The 24,065-nt window shown below is 35.5% G+C and overlaps 1 protein-coding gene across 2 annotated transcripts in view; it reads left to right on the forward strand.

Moving 5' to 3' along the window:
* The window catches only part of ipo11 (importin 11), a 167,779-nt gene that overhangs the window by 64,612 nt on the left and 79,102 nt on the right, over positions 1-24,065 (forward strand). For both annotated transcript variants that reach the window (XM_089119540.1, XM_039680653.2), the window contains exons 14-16: positions 1,715-1,762; positions 3,001-3,106; positions 16,076-16,202. In XM_089119540.1, the coding sequence (XP_088975666.1) occupies positions 1,715-1,762; positions 3,001-3,106; positions 16,076-16,202 (281 nt within the window). The remainder of the gene's footprint in view (positions 1-1,714; positions 1,763-3,000; positions 3,107-16,075; positions 16,203-24,065) is intronic.

A 24,065-nucleotide genomic window follows, 5' to 3' on the forward strand; every position in this document is an offset into this window, starting at 1 on the left:
ATTAAATATTTTTTTGAGATTGAGTATTTAAAAAGAACTCATTCGAGAATCTGACTAAAGAGCGAGTATTTTAATGCCTTTTTGCCTCTGGATCAGTTTATGTGTGTATATGTTAAGAAACATTAACAGAATCAAGTCTATTGAAAATCATTTGATCATTTTATAGATAAATACATTTTGCTTGATTTCCAACCTTAACTAAATCTCTGCTGCATGGACAAATAGTTTATTGGTTTGTTACTCAACCTTGCAAAGCTGGTTATTCTGTTCTTTTTAAAAGATTTTAAAGTGACTTTGGAAAGCTAAACCAGCTCAATACACCTCTGAGCTGTTTTTTAACTGTTTATTTTATTTTATTTTTTATTTTATTTTTTTCAGCAGGGATAGATCCATAACATTTATTAACAGAAAAATTGTGCATTTTTGTTCATGATTCCTTGCATTCAAGGACACATTGAATAAATTAGACAAGTCAAAGCTTTGAATGTGATGATTAAAGAATCGCTAAACAAAAACAACTTAAATGAGCTGTCATTATGTTGTGATAATGAAAGAAATGTTACATCTGGAGCAGGAGTAGTTGAGAACATGATGAAAAAGGATTATTTTATAAACTGAAGGTGATTTATCACCAGTTAACCCTGCAGGTCCCTTTTTATCTGTAGTAATTAACATGTTCGCTTACGAGAAATATTTTACTAAGCCGTTCATGTGTGCTACAAGAGTAGGCACTGAAAACGTGTTTGCCACATGTTTTTTTTTTTTTACCATGGTTTTAAAGTGTTTCAGCATGGAAGTACTCTCATTCCTAGCTTTCTGCTGACATTAGCTTAGAGAGGTTGGGTTGACACCAAATGACACATGCCATCAGTTCTTCAAAGCTCTTTTTGTTTCCAAATGAGGGGTTTTCTCTAACTTTTTTTGTGAGGGGGAAAAGTCACCTGGGGTTCTACTATAGATGTGGACTTTTTGATTTTAGCCTTGCAGGGCAAATGTCACCTTTATAAAGCTATGCTGAAGCGGGTCCGCCACTAGTGTTCCTCTTAAAGCCTTGTGTAGCAATTAAGCTCGCACTTCCAGACAAATACAAGGACCATCTGAAAAGCGTTATGCTCTCATTGCTTTTGATCTGGCTCCCTAATTAATTAGTGAAAGGACTCAAATGAGCTTTCTGTGTAAATAAGTTGATTCAAATTTACTATCATGATTAAATTAGGATGATGTGCTAACTTCTAAATGGTGTTATGGACATTCCTATTGAGTGTTTCGGCATGGAATTTAGGAATTTAGGTTTGGCACGTTTTTATCATTATAACATTTCCATGTTTTACTAAATTAAGAGGTGACAAATAGTTTTTTTTGCACATCATCTATCATTATAGTGTGAAGTCATTATAAAAACACACGTTCCGATGATGATTCTCATAATGACACCTCAGTTAAATTCCTAGTCGTGTCGTTGTTTTTCACTTGCTTTTTCTGTGTTCTAATTATACAGCGACAATTAGCGTTGCCCCCTCATTGTCGCTTTGGGATGGCTAATTGTGATTGGCTTAGGGAACTGGGATGAAAGTTTTAGTTGTTTGTTATTTTATTACATGCTTTGCTGATTTACTACTGCTTGCAAAGTGGTTAAGTCACAATTGTTACATATGTGTAAAGTGCTAGATGTTTCCAACAGGAGGGAAAAATATGCTTGCTTTCTGTCTCTCAGGCCCCAGTAATGTTGAGGACCCAGTGCAGATGCTCATGAAGGATGCAGGTACCATCATTACTTACCCTTATACACAACCATCTGTAATTATATTAATATTAATAATAATAGTATTTTTTTGCTCTAGATCCTGCACTATTATTAAATCTAGTATTATATGCACATGTATGTATGCTGTATTATTATATATTATTCTGCTACCTCATTACATTAAGGTCTGTCTTAAAGGAATACACTTTTGAAAAAAAAAAAAACAAACAAAAAAAAAACATTTGCTGATAATTTACTCACCCCCATGTCATCCAAGATGTCCATGTCATTTTTTCTTCAGTCGAAAAGAAATTAAGGTTTTTGATGAAAACATTCCAGGATTTTTCTCCATATAATGGACTTCAGTGGGAACCAAACGGTTCAAGGTCCAAAAGACACTTTCAGTACAAACTGCAAACTGTTCAAAGGGCTTTAAATGATTCCAGACGATGATTAAGGGTCTGATCAAGTGAAACGATCGCTTATTTAATAAATAAATTAAAAAGTTTAAGTTTTATAAGCTCAAATGCTCGCCTTGCTCTGTTCTGTGACGCACGTTTGTGACTCCAAATGAACGAATCTTTTGGTTCATTCAACGAACGAAATGAACGAATTGAATTGGAAATAAGATTCGTTTATTTTGATAAACGAGTTCGAACAGGAGAGTCATGAACGTGCTTCGCAGTACAGAGCAAGGCAAGCATTTGAGCTTATAAAACTTAAACCTTTTAATTTTTTTTTAAAAATGAGAAATCGTTTCGCTTGATAAGACCCTTATTCATCATCTGGAATCATTTAAAGCTCTTTGAACAGTTTGCAGTTTGTACTGAAACTGTCTTTTGGACCTTGAACCGTTTGGTTCCCATTGAAGTGCATTATATGGAGAAAAATCCTGGAATGTTTTCATCAAAAACGTTAATTTCTTTTCGACTGAAGAAAGAAAGACATGGACATCTTGGATGACATGGGGGTGAGTAAATTATCAGCAAAAGTTCTCCTTTAAAGACATTTTTTTCTGGTTGGCACACAAGTAGTGTGCTTTATACGATCTTTATTTATTTCTTAAAAAAATGGTATAATTTATTGTGGTGCACAAAAGTCAACTGTTGTGTTTATTGTATATTCTTATTGGATATCAATATTATGTTATGCAAAACTGATACGGTCTATGTATACACATTTTGTACAAAAATAGCATTTTTAACTTTAAAAATTAAATGGTAACTTGTGCAAAAATCAGTTGTTTCTCCTTGCAGTGTACAACGCCGTTGGATTAGCCGCATATGAATTGTTTGACAATGTGGATTTTGATCAGTGGTTCAAGAACCAACTCCTAGGGGAGCTACAAGTCAGCCATAACAGGTATGATCTAATAAACATCATTAATATTCTAAAAGCCCTTTATACATTCATAAACCTTTGTAAAGAACACTTGATAATGTAATGTCTGTGCAGTATGTCTTTTCACATCAACTAACTAGCACAATCTTCAGCACTGTTTTCTGCAGATGAAATGATATTCACTTCTATTATTCTAGGAAGTGATGTCACTCCACAGGTGCATTCAAAGAAGCGCCTGTGTGCAGTGACAGGGTCTAACCCTCCTACAGATAAAAGACTAAAGCTTTCTCTCAGAAGTTTTTTTTTTTATTATTGCATTACTCCTCTGTGAGCTCAGATAGGCAATTTATCAAAAAGAATGTGGGATGAATCCCAGCACCTTCAAGTTTCTTTCTGTTTTCCTGTGATTGTTTCTGGAAATCTAGGTTGGTTACATAAAGCTATACACATTTTAATAGCTCTATTTTTGGGGGGAATTTTGGCCTCAGGAGTTTAAAATTGTGCAGGATAATATCAAATGCTGAATGTGGACAACTCCTGGAAAGAGCTGATATCTTTTACTTTTTCTCAAGTCTTAAGAACAGCACAAAGATATCAAGATTTAGATAAACCTCTCAGACGGCAGCCTGGATAATCTTTACACTGCGCCCCAATGACATTTACTGCCTCCTTACAATGGCAGTATTATATCAGCTGTAGTTGATGGAGTGGTTAAATAATGTTCTTCTGTGAGACTCCAGCGGTTGACTTGATGAGGTCAGGAGAGTTGGGAAGAGGTATGGTATCAGATATGTAAAATAAAAGGTGTTGAAATATTCATTGAAGGCCATGGGGGTTAGGGAAAGAAACTTTGGATTTAATGTTAAGGGATTTTTGCAGGTCGCTTTGAAAAATGAAGCATATGCATGTTCAGAAAAGTGACTTGACCAACTGCTCTTAATTTACAGTAGTTGAACCAGTCAAACTACCCATTCGAAGTAGTTAGATACACAGTACAATATTTTCTACATTTAAAGGGGTCATGAACTGGCTTTATAATTTTTTTTATATTGTTGTGTGTGGTCAACTTGTGACGTTCGCTTGGTTTTTACATTAAAAACATCAAAATGAATAATAGGCTATTTTCTACCCTAGTTTTGAGCCCAGCTGAAATACGCTTGGTTTTTATGTGCATCTCGCATACGCCATAAACGCCCACTGGTGTGAGTGGATAACAGTTTTGCATATTATAAATGCATATTATAATGAGTTTCACTCGTCAGTGCATATTTATTGCTAGGTAGCTCGGTCTGGTTTGTCATCAAGAGGTAGGCATGTTATTCAGCTATGCTTGTAATGCGCGAATCGGTGGGTGGGGCATTTTATTTATTTTATTTTATTTATTTATTTATTTTTTAGCATTTTATCATGTCACAAAATAAAATTAGTTCAACTTCAAAAGATGCGTCTTTCAGGATTGTATCTCTGATCATATGCTTTTGGCCTATTATTGTAATAAATATTTTAATATTTTGTATATTGTGTTGAAAAAGCAGTTTCAACTGGCTGAATAGACATTTTTTTTAGAATGAATTGCTCTCCTAAAATGCCCAATTTCTGTTACTTCATTGTATACTCATACAAAATATAGTGATGTAGTGGCCGCAGCGATTCATTTTTAGAAAAGTATCTCATTACTTAAAGATAATTTTGTGCTGCTATAAGAAATGTAGTTTGATTTTTCCTTTTTGTTATTTACTCCCAAACACTGCTGTGCAATACCTGATGTCGTTTTTTATGTTTTGGTGACAGTTCTGTGGGAGGACAGATACCAAATTAAAAGAGAGGTAATGAATGCTGTGACTCTACACAAAGCATCATTTTAGACAGATAGAGACGAGAGAGAAGAGAGAGAAACAGACCTCTGTTGTGGAAGATCTCATTATGATCGCATTTGAAACCATGACCGCCAGTTTCTCCTTCCATTTTGCTTTTGTTTCTTTCTCCTATTGAGTAAGGAGAGTGGGATTTAAATTTAATTTGCATATTTCATAACATTGATGTTGGCATTTAAAGACTCCATGATATTAACATTTAGGTTTTGTGGCTTTTAGATGTTTTGAGGTCATCTACACCCCCATTTAAAAGTTTGCAGTCTGTAAAAAAAGTATTGAAAGAAATTAAAAGTCAGCAAGGATGCATTAAAATGATCAAAGATAATATATAGATATTTATAATGTTACCAAGGTGTTCTATAATTCTTTTGAACTTTCTATTCATCAAAGAATCCTGAAAAAAGTGAGTTTTCACAAAAATATTACTTTTTCAACATTGGTAATTATAAGTTTCTTGAGCTCTAAATCAGTATATTAGAATGATTTCTGAAGGATCATGTGACACTGTAGACTGGAGTAACGTTGCTGAAACATTCAGCTTTGCCATCACAGGAATACGTTACCTATGTAATTGTAATAAGAATATTACTGTTTATTCTGTATATGCAATCAAATAAATTCCTTGGTAAGCAAAAGCATAGTCAAAATCATTAAAATAATACAGATTCTATATTTTTCAACAGTAGTGTATATGCAAGCATATCTTTAAATAGCAGTAAAAGTCAAATTTAGCAGATATACCCATTTTCTCCTGTAAAATGAAATGGAAATGGGTGGTGATGGCGCAGTGGATAAGACACACAGACCTCTGTTGTGGAAGATCTCATTATGCGCCATCACCACCGAAAGGGGTGGTGATGGGGCAGTGAATAAGACACATGCCTTTGGTGTGAGAGACCCGGGTTCAAATCCACTGTGAGACACCAATGTGTCCCTGAGCAAGACACTTAACCCCTAGTTGCTACAGACAGAGGCGTGCATGACAATGCATACATGACAATGCTCAGGACCTCCTCTGACCTCTAGCATAAACAAGGCATTTTCACCCACAGGACTGCTGGAGACTGGATGTTTTTCCCTTTTCACACCATTTTTTGTAAACCCTAGAAATGGTTGAGCGTGAAAATCCCAGTAACTGAGCAGATTGTGAAATACTCAGACCGGCCCGTCTGCCACCAACAACCATGCCGCGCTCAAATTCTCTTAAATAACCTTTCTGACATTCAGTTTGGAGTTCAGGAGATTGTCTTGACCAGGATCACACCCCTAAATGCATTGAATCAACTGCCATGTGATTGGTTGACTACATAATTGCATTAATGAGAAATTGAACAGGTGTTCCTAATAATCCTTTAGGTGAGTGTATGTGCAAATATGTGGATGTCGGTGGGTTTTTGTGTGGCTCCAGAGGGGATCAGTCAAGCGATCGAATGTGTGTGTGTTTTCATGGGCATTGAGGCGGTCTCTTGACAGAGCAAGCAAATGTACGCTTGCCACTCTTTAATCAGGCACATTTGTCACTGTCATGATGAGACAGTATGCCTGAGAAAGCCTCTGAGGGATTTTCAGAGAGACATATGAGTAACCCTGGTGCTGTTATCTGCCATCTGTGCCTTGAGCTTTGGGATTTGACAAGTTTATATTCAGCAGGAAGTTACCAATATGCATTATATGTACCTTCGTAATTTGTCCCCATTACATGTTATGAGAAACGCCTGCAAATTCCTTGACATTGTGCACTTTCGTTTCTCCTGACTGGCAGACCCTCTCATTGATCCATCACTTCAGTTGACCTACCTTGTCACAAAGTCGAGACTCTCGCGCTTTCGCTGATCTTTTGCCTCTGGGGTCAAAATGGGGAGCTATGCTGGACAGGGTGTTGCTAAAGTCTGGAATGGATCGATTGGCTGGAGAAGCCTTTTGAATCCTTCTTCCCCCTTTACAGAAACTCTGTCATGTTCTTTCTCCGCCTTTAGCTTGACTATTAACTCCCATAGATGGATTATGGCCTGGGACAGTGCACCGGGCTGCTGAGAGGCCACCTGACACCTGAATAAAAGACACTGGAGTACAAATAAATGGACATATGTGCCAGTATTTCAACAAAAATACAATAAATGCATTTCATTTAGTAAATAACAAAATTAATTTTTGTAATTTATAAAATTAGTGCATTAAGTGTGGACGGGCTGGGTATTGGTGCAGATTTATGGATTCATAGCTAGTTCATATTCATAAACTCTTAGACTCAGATTTAGATTCAATACGCCTTATTCACGGCAGCGTCATCTTTGATTTTTAATGAGAATGAAAGCGAGGCTGTGAGGGATAGACTTGCATCTCTTTAATGGGCTGCACTGTTATTTAACGTGTTTTCGGATTGTTCTGCTCATGAAACACTGGAAAAATATCTTTCCAAGAAATGTCAGTTGACAAAAAACTCCCGGCAATGTAAGCTGTGGAAAATTGTAAACAATCTAGCCGCTTTATTCAGCTTTTTACAGCGGATGCCATTGGAAACACGGTAAGTCTATCCCTCACAGCCTCACTTTCATACATGTCATGGCGCTGCTCTGAATAAGGTCTATATGAATTGATTCGAATTAGTGTGTGTATATTTTATATCATATTGCAAATCTATGAAATTCTGTCTCTACTAATGAAATGAAAAGCAGGTCCCAGGCACTTTTGACTTTATCAAAGTTGACTTTATCCTTCACCTCATTGAAAACTTGACTGAGTGCCTGGGACCTGTTTTTCGTTTCTTTGGACCTTTTCCCTATACAATAGCACCTATCACAGACTTGGTTGAAACTTTTACAGTTCTGTCTCTACAAATGTATTTATACAAGGCAGTTTTTCATACTGATTCAAATGGCAACTTGTCTTTTTTAAATAATCGGACTACACTGATTGTGCTTTATTTGTTAGATACATTCACATAAAAAGGCTCATATTGTGAGTCATTTGTTTGTGAATTTGACTACACAGGTCATGCTGTATATTTTTCATACTGTAAGAGTGTGTTTGTAAATTAGACTACACTGGTCGCCTTGTATGTTTTGAAAATCCCAGTAACTGAGCAGATTGTGAAATACTCAGACCGGCCCGCCTGGCACCAACAACCATGCCACGCTCAAAATTGCTTAAATCACATTTCTTTCCCATTTTTACATTCAGAGATTTCAGGAGTTCAGGAGATTGTCTTGACCAGGACCACACCCCTAAATGCAATGAAGCAACTGCGATTGTTATTGGTTTATTACATAATTGTATTAATGAGAAAGTGAACAGGTGTTCCTAATAATCCTTTAGGTTAGTGTATGTGCAAATATGTGGATGTCGGTGGGTTTTTGTGCGGCTCCAGAGGGGATCAGTCAACCAATGGAATGTGTGTGTGTTTTCATGGGCATTGAGGCGGTCTCTTGACAGAGCAAGCAAATTTACGCTTGCCACTCTTTAATCAGGCACATTTCACATACACTGGTCGCCTTGTATGTTTTTAATTCACAAACAGGCTTATAAGACTTTTTTTTTTGCGTACAGCTCGTGTTAACCTAAAAGAGAGATTTCTTGCTGTTTTTTTTTTCATAAACTAAAATCCGTCGTTGCTACCTCCACTCTAAGAGTTCTTGGAGGCAAGTGTCCTTCCTTTGTCCTAGCTGGGTCGTGTCTTTTGGTGCACTGGAGAATCAGGCCAGTGCTCAGCGACCCTCGACACATGCCAGACTCTATCGCGTTTCAAATACATTGCAGTAGCCACACTGCAGGCGAGCTCTGAGAGCAGCAGCACGTGTGATGATGATGGTCAACGTGCGATTCGCAGCAGCATGAAATGACCTTTTCATCTCTGAGCTTCAGTGTGGCAGCTGTGGTGCCAGTTTAGCTTTGGGGGACTAAACTGTGTTGAGTGTTAAGTCACAGATGTTACCTCATCCCAAACACACACTAAGGGTTATGAGTTGACCCTTTACTTATGTTTGTTATGCAGTGTGGTAAATTTGCATAGCCACCAAAATACACCAGTTCCAGATGGATTGAATTTCTGAGAAGTTAGTCTGGAATTAAAGTTCATTGAGGATTGTCTGCAATCAAAAAAAAAAAAAAAAAAAATATATATATATATATATATATATATATGTATTTTTGTCAGAAATTGTTAGTATGTTTCACAAGTTCTTACTAAGTTAATAATCTGTTTAGTTCAAAACTTTGAAAAATGACAGTATGTCTTCAGAATAATTTATTTTGTCTGAAAAGTATTTTTTATTTCATGCACAGGCAGATTCTGCTACTTCATTATTGGCCCCTCAACAGCATTTAAAAACAAAGGGACAGAAATGAGTTACTGTACTGAAATTTCTGGCCAAAATAAAACTTGATCAGACTTTATACTGCAACTTAGTCATGTGTAGCTAAATGAAATAATAATAAGTTTATTTTTTATAGCTTTTTTCTAGAAAACTCAGTTGGTTTACAATAGGAAGACCAATAGCGAGACCATGGGGGGCTTTGAATGTGATGAGAAGTACCTTCTATTTAATACGTAAACAAACGGGTAACCAATGTAATCTGTGTAAAACAGGAGTAATGTGGGAGGATTTCTTGGACTGTGTGAGGCCTCTGGCTGTGACATTCTGAATATATTGGAGCTTATTTAGTGTAGTGTCCAAAAAGGTTTACTGACCGTGTTTAGGGGCAAGACGAAGCATTACTAATAAGTATAGAGTAAGTAGCTAGAGCAGGGGTCGGGAACCTTTTTTGACCAAAGAGCCATTTTTTTCATTTTTGGTTAATGCATTTTTCCAAAAGAGCCACAGTAAAAGAAATATATAATATTATTATTAAAGATGTGCTTTTTTTCAATAAAATTTCAACAGCATTAGGCTAATTATTAGGTCCATAGGCAACTAAAAACAAACTAATATTAACCAATAAAGTTTCAATATTAATTTTGAAGGGTTTTCACTGTGAGGTTGAGTTATCAACTGATGAGCATAAATCCTCTGTCTACATATGAGAGAGAGAGAGAGAGCGAGAGAACACAGTACTTACATCTACTGTGTTTAGGTGAATACTTTGGGCGTTTAGGTGCACAACAGAAGACAAAGGCTACTATGCTTTTCCGTGTTGGACTCGGAGCGCGTCCTGCCAGTAATTCCCTTCTCTTCTGCGACTTATCACAGTTTTAACATTTATTTTGCTTTTTTTTTCTCATTCCTTCATTTTTTGTTATTAATAACTTATAGGAACTGAATCATCAACTGAAATGTAGACAGCCGATCTCTATTAATGTGTCTTGGTGAGAGCCGTGTGTTCCCGACCGCAGAGCTAGAGCATACAGTATTTAAGGCAGATTTGTATAGCTCAATATGGTCTTACTAAGCAGTAAAATGCACACTTACTGGTTTTCATGTAGAGGTGTACAAGGTGGCAGCCAACAGTATTCAAGATGCTAAGTGCTGGAGTAAACCAGGGAGATGTGTGCGTAGAATGCATAAGTCTACTTTTAAGGGGGCCATGAGTATCAAGGGCAGTGGAAATGGAGGTTTTATATTTGGCAAGGATATCAATAGAAGCTAGTATGTTCAGTAATGGCAGAAAGGTGAGTTTGTACAGATGTGGAAATCCAGAAAACCATTACTGGAAAATGGGTTGCATTTTATTGTCTGATTGGGTGATTCTTACCACGAATAAACAGCAGATTGGACTAGATTTTATTCTGATAGTCAAAGTCCGGGGTGTCCGATTGCTGAACTAAAACCTTACCATGGATATTCAGTTATACATATCAGGTCTTTTGTATGCTCTCAAACTGAATACTGTATGCACATTAGCAAAAGAGTGACAGTGAAATTGTTTTGGGTTCCTTTGTTTCTCTTTGTGTTTGCTTCATTTTAATAGTTTTTTGCTCAATAGAGGTGTGTAATTGAAGAATTGCTGCTGTGTTGTGTATACGTTTAAGAGACGCAGCATGGCAGAGCTCATTTATGATTACTCAACTATTTAAAAGCAGTAAAGTACATTTTCAAGTTCATGAAACAATTTTTTCACTACCAGCCCCCCTGCTGGAGGCCTAATTGTCATTGTATTTGACAACTTATTGTTCAGACACTTTTCAATGCTCAAGTGTTATGACAAACAGCCCACAAGATTCAGTCTCCTTTATAGAGCTTCGCTTCTGTACCCTTCTTTTTTGACACAGACAAGACTGAGGTTATCAGCAGTCTTTGAGTGACGTCCCCTGCCATGGTCTGTTTTGACGTTTCTGAGCTGCAGCCACTTGACAGCAGCCCTCTTTAAAATCAGTCATTAACTGTGAATAGAGGCAGAGTATTATTGTCAGCACCTTTCAGGCCTACTAGAATATATTTATTTTTATCTCTTGAAGTGATTCAAATACTAAACAGCAGAATTTAAATTCTGCAGCACCCCCACACATACATACGTTCATGAACGTATGCAACTAGAGGTCATGACTAAATCACAAAATTCATATTCCTATGCGACACAGTCATGGCTCTCTGATGCGTTTAATAGTCCTTCCACTAATTGCACAATGGCGGGAACTCTGTCTTCTTTTTAATTTTTCGTACAATGTGTTTTAGTCAGTAATAATATTAAGATGGTCTTTGGGGACCATACCGTGAAAACCCCTTGAGTCTTTCCTTTTTTTGATTGATGTTTTATTTTTTTTTGATTTTTTTTTTTGAAAGATTAAACAGAACTTTGGCAAAAACTTGAATGGAGCTGACATGATGATTCATTAACCACTTTTAGACACTACCTCAGGCATGCATACAAATTTTATGATGCATATTACCAAACAAACAACACAAGCAACTTCCTACTACTGGGGATTTTCTTCTGGATGTGTGTGTATAGTTTGTGTCCTATAGGAATTATTTCATTTGCAACACAAAGGTCTGAAATAGGTTCATTTTTCATGTTGTCAAACTGTCATTTCAATGTAATCGAATACATAAATTAAATTTAGTAGAATTACACACACACACACATACACACACACACACACATATATTTATATATATGTACACACAGACTGCCTTTAAAAGGTTTGGGATCCGTACGATTTTATTTATGTTTTTTTAAAATAAATCTCTTATGATCACCAAGACTGCATTTATTTGATTAAAAAAGCAACAACAACAAAAAAACAGTGGTATGGTTAAATATTATGACAATTTAAATCAACTGTTTTCTATTTGAATATATTTGAATTTTTTTTCTTTGTATTGTAATTTATTCCAGTTACTAGTGATGCAAAACTGAATTCTCAGCGTCATTGCTCCAGTCTTCAGTGTCACGTGATCCATCAGAAATCATTCTAATAGGCTGATTTGATGCTCAAAAAACTATTAGTTTTATAATCAAAAAATATTCCTGACCCCGAACTTTTGAACGGTCGTGCATAATGTTACAAAAGCTTTCCATTTCAGATAAATGCTGTTCTTTTGAACTTTCCATTCATTAAAGAATCCTGATTTTTTTTTATTACATAACTGTTTTCAACATTATTAATAATAATATTAATATTAAATGTTTCTTGAGCAGCAAATCCACATATTAGAGTGATTTCTGAAGGACCATGTGACACTAAAGACTGGAGTAATGATGCTGAAAATTCAGCTTTGCATCACAGAAATAAATAGCATTTTAAAGTATATTAAAATAGAAAACAGTTCTTTTAAATTGTCCAATATTCATTTATCAATATTAATTTTTTTGTGTATTTTTAATCAAATAAACGCAACCTTTGTGAGCATAAGAGACTTCTTTTGAAAAAAAATTTGAACGGCAGTGTATGTATGTGTGTGTAAATTATATTACATTACAATTTTATACATTTAATATTTTTAAAGTCTACTTAGAGATTGTTTAAATGCCCAGATTAACTTTAAGGACATTTGTGTGTATGGCTTATTTTTTGTACCTCATGCTAACTATGTGATTCATTTACTTCATAACCTTGTTGCCAAACTCCATATTAAATTCCTATTAAAAATGAATTAGAATGATTTAAAAGGAAAATTAGGTCTCTCTGGAGACTCCTTACACCAAGTGTACAGTACAAGAAGCTAAAATGCCTTCGTCAGCAGGCCTGTTTACCTTTATTTGCATGTTTATATGCTTCGCTGTTTGCCATTGAGAGTAATCATTGGTTACATGTCATTTAGCAGACGCTTTGTAAACACAATGTTTACCTTAGAGTGGACTCATAACTCGTAGCTTAGCTAATATATTTGCTCTCTGTGGAGTGACCTTTATATTTAACGCAATGATGTGCTGGTGATTTTGCTATTGGTGGTTTCGAGTGCGATGCTGAAGTTTTATCACCATTGGCTCTATTTACTCTGTCGCACACTGGCAAGCAGACGAAAGCAGCTTAAACCCCTGGCATGCTCACTTACTTTTTATCAACACCACTGGCACCGCAGCCTGTTTCTCTAGAGATATTTTCTTCAAAAAAAGCCTTTATAATGATGCCTCTCTTTTATTGTCTCTAGTGACCTGAAATAAACCCCAGGGCTCAGAGTCATGCCTTCTTTGCTTTTTGGAACCAATCCTGCAAAAACAGTAACAATTTTTGACTAGTTTTTGGTGGAGAATGCAGATTCTTTAAAAGCGAACACCCCTGCCATTTTTATTACTGTTTAAAGGAGCTGTATGCAAGAAATTTATTTCAATCATAAATTTTCCCTGATATGTCACTAGCCATTAAGAAATCATGTTAATTTCAAATACTTATATCACTATCAGTAGCCCGGCCAGGATTTTGTCATTTAAAAAGTGAAGCCGCAGCCCATGACTGATGTTGTCAAGTTTTGTTTTGTTCTGATGCCTCCACCAATCTACCAATCACTGACTCAGTATTGTTGCAGCATTCCGGTTGCCAGCTCTTTTCTAGTAACCACAAGATACAATATGTATACTGCAGATACAAACGTGTCGGAATCGGATAAAAAAATTCTAACGTTGCAAAACCCCCGAAATACTTTCTTACAAAGTCTGAAATAAATAATTAACAGAAAAAAACAAAAAAAAAAAACCCTCATGTGTAGGACTCGTCACTTGGCATTGGAAGCTTCTTGTAGCAGCCTACATTCCTGCTGGAACCTGCAGTATATCTGGCAACCTCAAGTTATGGAGAAAACGGGGGGTACACCTTAATTTGAAAGTGATTGCTGTACCAGTTTTGGCGACAATTTTGCATACAGCTCCTTTAAGTATTAGTTTGAACATCCTCTGTATTTATTTTTAACATATACAATATTTATGGGCACACATCCATAAGAAAGTTATTCTGAGACTTAAAAGATAACAGTCAGTTGTAAGATGTGTAGCACGCATGTGTGTGAGAATTATTGACAACCATAAACTGATGTACAGATGTGTAAAAGGGACACTTTATTCATTATTCATTCAGTCATTAGTCACATTTTGTCGAGGAAAAAAATGAAAATGATTTGACTAAAGTGTTAGTAGACAGAAAGCAGAACAAAATAACACGAAAATATGTACAGCATGTTCCAAATATTATCAAGTGCTCATGTTTGTTCCTAGCTGTGTTTAATGCTGGAAGCTTACAGTTATATTGCTTACAGTTATACAGCTTATAGTTTGAACCAGCTTATAGTTTTGAATCGGAACAAAAGGTAGTGTATAATTCAAATATTTATCTCCATTAAAGTTGTTTTTATTCTTTAACCTTTTATTCTTTAATGGTAAATGTATTTCTTAGAACTGATAGGAAAATGTAGGAATTAAAGGGGTCATATAATGGTACATAAGCTTTTTCAAGTTGATTGTACTGAAATGTGTGTTGGCAGTGCCTGTACACAACCATCCTATAATGATAAAAATCCATCCAGTGTTTTTGTTTTAATCTCCTCATATGTTTTCCTCTGTCTCAAATCGAGCCGTTCGTTTTTGTGATGTCAATAAAACGGGCGCCCCTCCCAGGATTATTGACTGACAGCGGCGTTTCAACACATGCCCTGAGCGAGCTGTCATAATAGTCTGTCATTGTTGATATACACTGGAGCAGAATGGCGTCTAAGCAATTGTGGTGTTCTGTTCTTGGGTGTAATAACGAACACAGCAGTCATTTTGATGTTTCTAAATCCGAACCGCTGAAGACTTGCTGAGTTTTGTTTTCGAAGGGAATACTCCCCACGAGCAACGTCAATGCTCTTATGTTTGCGCGAATCATTTCTCACCAGACTGCTTTATAAACGACGGTCATTGTGAAACTGGTTTTGTTAAGAAGCTGCTCCTGAAAAAAAGAATCGGTACCAACTGTTTGTGTCCCTTCTTCACCTCCAGAAGAACTGAGTGTAAAGTTTATTAATCTTTGCAAATCATGAAACAAAGTTGTTCATGAGCATTAACTGTAACATCAAACTGTCAACGAACTAACGTATACATCAGTAAACACACAGCGTTCGTATCTCACTACTCTACCCTGCCAGTACATGGAAAGATAGATCAAAGTGACATTACGTTAACCAACCAGTCAGAAACGCCTGTTCGAGCCTGAAGGCCATTGCACACTGAGTACGAAATTTTCGTATGCGTTTTTTTGTGTTCGTCAGCCTAAAAATTCGTCACACACAGAAACCTTGCACATCTGTAGGCATTCTGTAGGTGGAGTGCATTTAATCACTTCATTTATAGTTTGCACTTAAAGCTGAATAATTTTAGGATTAGTATATGCTTTTTATTATTATAAATGATCCCTGAGTGTTTTATTTTATACTTGTGCCAGGTTTTCTTTCTTTCCTTTTTTTTTCTGAACATAAAGTTACTGCAGAGAAAGTTTTTGCCTTTTGAATACTAACCTCATGTAATTGTTCCTCCAGGGAACAGAAACAGAAAGTTTTTCTATATTCATGGAAATGAGAACTGTTTAAGGTGTGCTGAATACAGGATTGGAAGAGTAAAAGACCATATCAGGACATTATCTCCCTATTGTGTCTTACACCTGCAATTCAGAACCTTAACTTCTCAGACAAAGAAGCCTTTTAAAAGATGTTGAGCCTTTAACACAGCACAGTGTACAAGGAATGCTAATTTGGCTCATTTTGCTTTTTAGATACAAGTTGATCAGAAGGCGAGTGATCTGGCTGATTGGACAATGGATCTCGGTCAAGTTCAAGCCGGATCTACGGCCCCTGCTCTACGAGGTCATCCTTAGCCTCATGCAGGACCCTGATCTTGTGGTATGTGAAACTTACAGGATGTCCAGGTTTCTTAAAGGGATATTTCAGCCAAAAACTAATAATCTGTCATCATTTATCACTTCTTTTATCATCACTTACCCTCACGTCATTCCACTGATTTACAATGAATGTTCGCTGATGCTTTCAAGCTTCAAAAAGGACATGAGCACCATAGAAGTATCATAAAACAATATGATATATTATATTAATCATTGTAAAACTTTTTAGTGGTCCTTGCCACGTTGATGAGAGAGATAGTAAAGTCTGGTTATTGAATGACATTCTTTTCAGAAGCAAAAGCTCACGAAACTGGTCTAAGCTTTAGTTCCCATTGTAATTGCACGGAAAAAAGAGCGACACGTATTCTGTTAAATGTCTACTTTCGTTTTCCTCAAAAGAATTCAGCATCTTAATTTCTGTATGATGTCTATTTAATAATTTACATGATTCCATTAGAATGTTGAGTATAAGGCCGTGTGTCCACCAAAGCGTTTTTTTTTTTGCCAGCTGAAAACGCTAGACGCTTTGCTGAAGACGCTTTGGGCGCTGGAGGGAGTTTTGGCAGGGCAGCGTTTTTTCCGTTGAGACGTAACGTTGCTATTATACAGCAACGTTTACTTGTAAAATCCTCAGCATAGTTTACTTGTAATTGATTTCGCAGATAATTTGTTTCATACCAATAAAAATGTATTTTTCACCCATTTTGTTCTGTTAGCTCTGTTGGTTGATGTTGTACAGAAAGAATGTTGTGACAGTTGGTCAGTGTGGTTTAGTCCCGCCCCTCCTCCACTGTGATTGGACGGGTGGGTAAAAAGTGACAGTGATGCGCGCTGCATTTTATCCAAAGTTGAACATTTTTCAACTCTCGGCGCTCGGCGCTTTAGCGTGAAAAACAAAACAAAACGTTCGGCGCCTCTTTACGCTCATGGCGTTTAAAAAATGCGGCGCTCTCTTTGAAAACAATTGAAAACATATGCCAGGAGCGTGGAAAAAAAAAACACGGCCTTTTGGTGGACACACGGCCTAAGAATCCCTAATCAAGCTGATGACAACACACCATACGTAGATGTAATACTATTGTAGTTTTTATCAAAATGAATTGCTTTTATTTTTAATTATTATTTTTTTTAATATTTTGTGCTTTTGTAATTGTTTCAATCAGTTGTTTTTTTATATTTCTATTTAGTTTTTATTTAATTTTAGAGGTTCAACTTAAACTTATTTCAGTTAGTTTCCAAGCTACTTTTCTATTTTTCAAGTTTTAGTTTTTAGTTAACGATAATAACCCTGATGTGATGATGTTCACGAGAGAAATCATGAATTCCCAATTGAGCATTACCAATTATTGACTTGATTTCTTTGAATTGAAAGTCTGGACAAATCGCCCATTGGTTCAAATCAATATTGTCTTCCCCAATTAGGGATGCGTGAGGACTCTGATTACCCTCGTTGTGTCTTGGTAAATAATGAGAGGCCATCACTGGATGCCAACTTATGAACTGTAGCATTAATCAGCATCACCAGTGGCTAATCACTAATGCGACTGTGTGACCAAAGGCGCCCTCCAGCCTGCAGCTTAGCCACGTTTAATTCAAAATCAATTTCATGTGCAGTTTGTGCACTGCCAGAACCTTTTTGCCATCCAACACTTTTCCCAGCTTACAGTCATTTTCTATTCATTTGCTGTTTATGGATTTTCAGATATGTAGGCTTATGCAGTTAAATGCATTGCCAGAATTGACTGCCTGCATTATTAGTTTGTAATTTTTTTTAATTAAAAAAAAATCTAGATGGATTAGGTCAGGGCAATTAGCTTGTTTTAGAGGTGTTTCATTAAGAGGGGTTCATTTAGAGACTACATTTTTCAAAGGAATTTATCCCGCAGACGACATTAGCATGCTGTGCTTCAATGTGCTAGAAGTCAGTGTGGTAAAAACTTTCCACCATTAAAGCACAGCTTCTTTACTCATTAGAGCAGCGCTGTTGTAACACATTCAGGCAGTTACTGTTTGACTTCAAATAACTAGCTGTGAGCAATGTTCCCATTATTTTGCACAGTCTGTTGCTCCACTTTTTGTGGAGACTGTGATTGACTAAATATCAATAATCTTTTATTGCACAAGACTATTCATTGGTTGAATATCCTACAGTTATTGTATTGAAGAACTGTGTAGTTTGCAGTTTCTTAATCGTTGGTATTTTTTACCCAACTGATTGAGGTCTTTGCCGTTGTGATTGCCTCAAACTTTTAAAAATGTGTCTCAAGCTGCTTGAAAATATGATGTTTAGAACTTCCATAATAATATCTTTTGCAGTTTTTAAGCATATGGAAAACATATATTTATATGCTAGCAACTAGATGTCAACAATGGCTATTGGAGTTCATCATATGCATACAGATGTTTGTGAAAATCCTTTCTCGGTGGGATTATCGGAGTCTGGAAATAGAATGAAGGCTTTATCAGGGTGGCAGAGTGGACGCATTCAGTCAGTGAAGGAGAGGGAGGAAAATTATCACGAGTGTTTTTGGGATTTCTTCAAACATTCAAGGCCAAGGACGATCCACAAATCATTTTCATTTCCATCAACCTGATTGGAATTTTGATTGCTGTATGAAATGATGTGTTTTTAAAATGGGGACGGTAGCATGAAATCATCCAAGCATTTTATTTAGGTTTAACTCATACTTGTTGACCATTCCCGGCTTGATTACATTTACATTTAAGGCTTTGCTTACGGCACAGTTTGCACCTCTGTCGTCATCATACTGGTGGTGAATGCTATTTCTGTGCAGCGCTTAGCATGAAAATTATTATGTACTAATCTTATATTTATTTATGACCCGTTTTATTTCATGGTATCTGCATAAATCACAATGTAGTTATTTTTGCAAGAAATTAAATGGGGTATAGTGGGCTCCAGAAGTCTAAGACTACTAGTGAGAATGCTGCTTTTTCTATTTATTTGAATTTTTATTTTTGAAATAAAATAAAATAAAATAAATTTAAAATTATTTAGATTTGTTATGTAATTTCATTTATTTATAGCAGTGTTATTTAAGTTATTATTGTAGTTTTGTTATTATTTTTAATTTGCTTTTATTATATTTTTCAATTCCCATTAAATTTATTTTAATGTTTAATGCTTTTGTCAATTTAGTCTTTTTTTTTTTTTTTTTTTTAATATATTGCTATTATATATTATTCGGGTTTAATTAATTTTTATTTCCAGTTTTAGTTTATTGCCAAGGAAACATTTCTAGTTTTCATTTAGTTAATTTTAACTAATATTTCATAGTTTTATAGTTTTATTTTACATTAGCTTTATTTCAATTAGCATACATGTTTTTAATAGATGTAGTTTTAGTTAGCGATAATAACCCTGATTTATACTGTTTAAATTATATTTCAAGATCATCGGTGTGGATTCCGTTGTTACATAAAAATAAGTAATGCCTAATACATTAAGTAATACATATTTTGAAAGCGTATTATGTATAATCTTTGTGTGATCTGCTTTGCATTGTTCAAGCATTTCATAAAAATAGATTTGTTTTACTTATTTGGGATACGTCCTATTCCGTGTTTCTATATTCCATGTTTCTTCATGACTTTCAAATAGCATGTAAACAGTGCAACACACTCCTGCTCATTGATAATCCATGTGGAGATTTCTAGCATTGCGCCGTTAACGCCATCCAACTCAACATTAACATGTACTTATTTATTCATTGTTGTGTTCATTGTATTTATGGAAGTTATTTTATGTTGAGCGGCCCACTCTCTCTCATGTCATATCACCTCTGCAGGCTCCACATGCTCAGTAGTACCAGTTTAAATATTTAAGTTGTGGAGATGACAGACCATTAGCATGCTGATCAAATGTATGAGAGCTCTCGGCCGAGCGTGCTCTCTTGGGAGTTTGTGTATATATTTACGTGCGTGCCACAGGAAATTGAAGTCAGAGACCGAGGGAACGAGGCTAACCATGGGCTCATCAAACACCTTTAACTCTCTTTCAGCTGTGCAGCTGCTTGGTACGTGTGACAGGGAATCCAAATAAAGTTTACATTTTACACACCGAGTAAAAACTCAGCTCCATTTCACTCCGTGAACCCGTCCAAAGAGGCAATGGCAAACGAATATTATTGAACGATGGAAAATAGGACAAACTGGGAATGCTGAATGCCGGTTATTTGTCCATTTAATGTATTGTATTTCACATTTCGTTCTAAACATGTTAGGCATAGAAATGTTGTCTGCTGCATAAGTGCAAAAGTGATGCCTTTAAACATTCACATGAGTAAAAGTACAAAAGTATTTGCCTTCAAATGCACTTATCCAACTACTATGATTTTTTTTTTGTTGTTGTTGTTGTTGGTAATTATAGGCTATAATGTCCTATTATAATTTGTCACATGACTCTTGCTTAACTTAGTCTATGTGAAGACTAATGTCACTCTTGGCACACCAATCTATTAATAAAATGACATTAATTAGTCAGCATTTACTCTAAGTCTGTATTTATTTTTCTACGATTCATTCACATAAGCCTGCACAACGCCATTAAATAAATATGGGCGTATATATATATATATATATATACACACGTGTGTGTATATGTGTGTGTGTGTATATATATATATATATATATATATATATATATATATACACACATTATATGTATATGTATATATATTCTATGTTATGGGAACAGCCTTTTTCCCTTTAGAATTAAACACAAAAACATATTAATGCAGTGCTTCTGCTACTCCCCAGAAGAAAAAAAAAATGCTATATGCAAGTCATTTTAGTGTCAACGTAATAAGCAGTGTACATTATGCGTCAATATGTACCGATAATTGCTGCAATAATAGCTGCTGTTCTCTGCCCTGCTTAAAATCATTGGCAACGCGATCTATTTGAAACTATTGAGCTACACAAATCTGGTGACCGCGCGGCGATAGGTGTCACAACCGTCTATGTTCGCAACTCTCATAATTAACGGCTCTGGTTCGCGCTTAGTAGATACCGACAAGGCAAGTTCAAAACGTAGCGCGGGTACTGTACTGTAATTGGTGTCTCGTTTGACTAGTTACGTTTTTATCCACTCATAAATAACAAGGAACGACTGATTTTGAAAATGTAGTAGAGTAAAAAGTAAGATATTTGACTTTGAAATGTAGTGGAGTTAAAGTCTTCCCATATTTAAAATACTTCAGTAAAGTACAGATACAGAAAAAAGCTACTTAAGTACAATAACGAATTACATTTACTTTGTTACTGTCCAACACTGCCCCTAAGCTTCCCACTGGTAAATATGTCTTGAGAGGGCAATTTTTAGCTTGCAAACTTGTATTTACGATAGCATGTGATAATCCGCACTGAAAACGCTTGAAAACACCAGATCATGACCTGCCTTGTGTGTAAGAAACTGAATTAAATTTTTTCGCTGAGAATTTTCTTTTTTTTTTGTGTGTGTGTGTGTGTGTATAACTTCAACATTTTAACAAGCTTAATGTTCACTTATTGAGCCTGCAAGTAGACGGGCACTAAAGGGATAGTTTACTTTCTGCACACATTAGCAGACTCTACCTTCGTGTTTTTCCACAAACGCTCGTCGACTGACCATGGTTAGCCGTCAGTGCTCTAGAGGTGCTGTCGTGTCAGTGTGCAGACTCGCTATTTGAGTCGACTTGACAGTTGCCTCGGGTCTGAAGGCTCCAGGCAAAGGCGAACTACTCTTACACAGCTCCATATCAACAACTCTTTTAAAACAACCCATTGGTCATTTCTTGGGTTCAATTAAAGCTCCACAAGCCTCAGAATTTCATTATAGGCCAGTCATCCACCATTCAAATAATGACATGTTGTGGTCTGAGTTGGTTTAATTTCAGTGCAAGAAGTCGCAGATTTGAACTTTGTGAGGCAATTTTTTTTAACAAGCAATTAAAATGGCATTTGTTTGTCAAAATATATGTTTACCGAGAACATTTCATTTTTGTCCTATGAATGTGGTTTTGGTTAAGCACAGCTTTCAAGGACTAAGATTATGGTAAGAAATAATAAATCTTAAATAATAGATGAAAAATATGACGAATTTTGAAATGCCTTAGCCTTTTTATATTATGTTGGAAGAGTTGAAATTCTCCAAAATGGTCTAATTTGGATGATTTTTTTTGTCAGATGCTGACACATTTGATTTGAATAGACAATTGATATTGAATTAAAACATAATTTCACAATTGCTGTTTTTTTTAACTCAAATAAATATAGCTTTGGTGAGAATAAGAGACTTCTTTCAAAATCATTTTTTCGACCATGTTAATATATTTATAGCTAACAACATTAAATATTTTTTTAATATATTTTAATATTGTAATACTTTCACATTAAAACTCAAATAATGCAGAAACAATATAAACAGTATATTTAACATTTTTTAAGGGCATCTTTTTTTTTCTAAGCACAGTGAATGAAGGTCAGTATCATGTCTGACTTGCTTGTTTTTTGTTTGTGATTTTGTTGTTTTGACCCATGTGACCAAAGCTGTAAACAGTGCTTTAAGATTTTCAGATAAATATTCAGAAATGCAATAATCAAACAGTCTTCCTAAGTCAAAGTCAGTTATTTTCTCATTGCCTTTTTGTTTCTTTGATTAACATTAATGACAGACAGCATCAGGTTTATTAGGCTGCTGTCACTTTAAGACTTGACACACATGTTGCAGACCTAACACACATCCTATTTTTTCACAACTCTGTTTATTTAACTCTTTTTAACTCCTTTAAGACTCTGCTTACTCGACAAAACTTGAATTTTGACATAATTTTGTTTGTTTTTGTCCGTTCAAGCATGAAAGAGAACTCAATGATGGCAATGACAGCTGGCACACTGTCTGATGCGACATTCTTTCAGGCGTTTGTTCACAGAAAGTCGCTTCACAGACATTTGAGTGCTTTTTGGCATCTTATCGCACTTGAGTGGTTTAATGGCACTTGAATCAATGATAAAATGGTCATATAGCACAGCCAAAGGATGAAAAAAATAAAATAAACGGATTGTGTTTTTAAATATTTTTAAAGTGTTAAACTAGAGGGAAACAAATGTACGCAAAATTAAACACGTTAATGTTGACAGCCCTAATTAATTTAATTTATGTTTTTGGTCTGAATGGATGTCAGCTGTGTTTTTTTTTTTAATTATTATTTTTTTTTTTAATTATTGACCTTTATTCTATGCACACTAAGAAAACAGTAACACTGTATGTGTAGGTAATCTGAAGAATGTTCAGCGTTTGGCCTGTTCAGAAATGAGGGACCTCACCAGAGTTGGAGCTCTCATGCCTCCAGGATCTTTCAGTACAGCAGTAGATCATTTATCTTACATGTTTCAACATTGCCCGAACTCTATTATGCAAAGGAAATGAGATTGGGCTACTTCTATTTCATGGTTTGTCAGCTTGAAAAGAATAGACTAATCGCTTTCATATGCACACACCCTCATACATATATACAGCTTGTATTTGCAAATGCTGTACTGGTCCTTAGCTTGCAGTGCTGTTACTATGGGAAAGCTACTTTTTTATTGTTTTAAAATCTAATATACTTTAAGATAAGTACAAAAGAAGCATCGTGAAGAAATTGATCGATTTGAATAAAAAAAAAGAAACTTAACATTAAGTTATTAACTATGTGTTTAGAAGAAGAAAAAAAAATTGATGTGTATTGAAGCTGTTTGAACTACTTAAGATTAAATAGCTTACCAGGAAACTGGTATTTTATTTAACAGGGGCTGTCTTTCATTTATTTTTATTTTTATTATTTATATATAATAAACAGATATTATATATATATATATACAA

This window comes from Pimephales promelas, chromosome 14, assembly GCF_988280905.1.
Source record: "Pimephales promelas chromosome 14, fPimPro1.hap1.1, whole genome shotgun sequence".
Classification (NCBI taxonomy): Eukaryota; Metazoa; Chordata; class Actinopteri; order Cypriniformes; family Leuciscidae; genus Pimephales; species Pimephales promelas.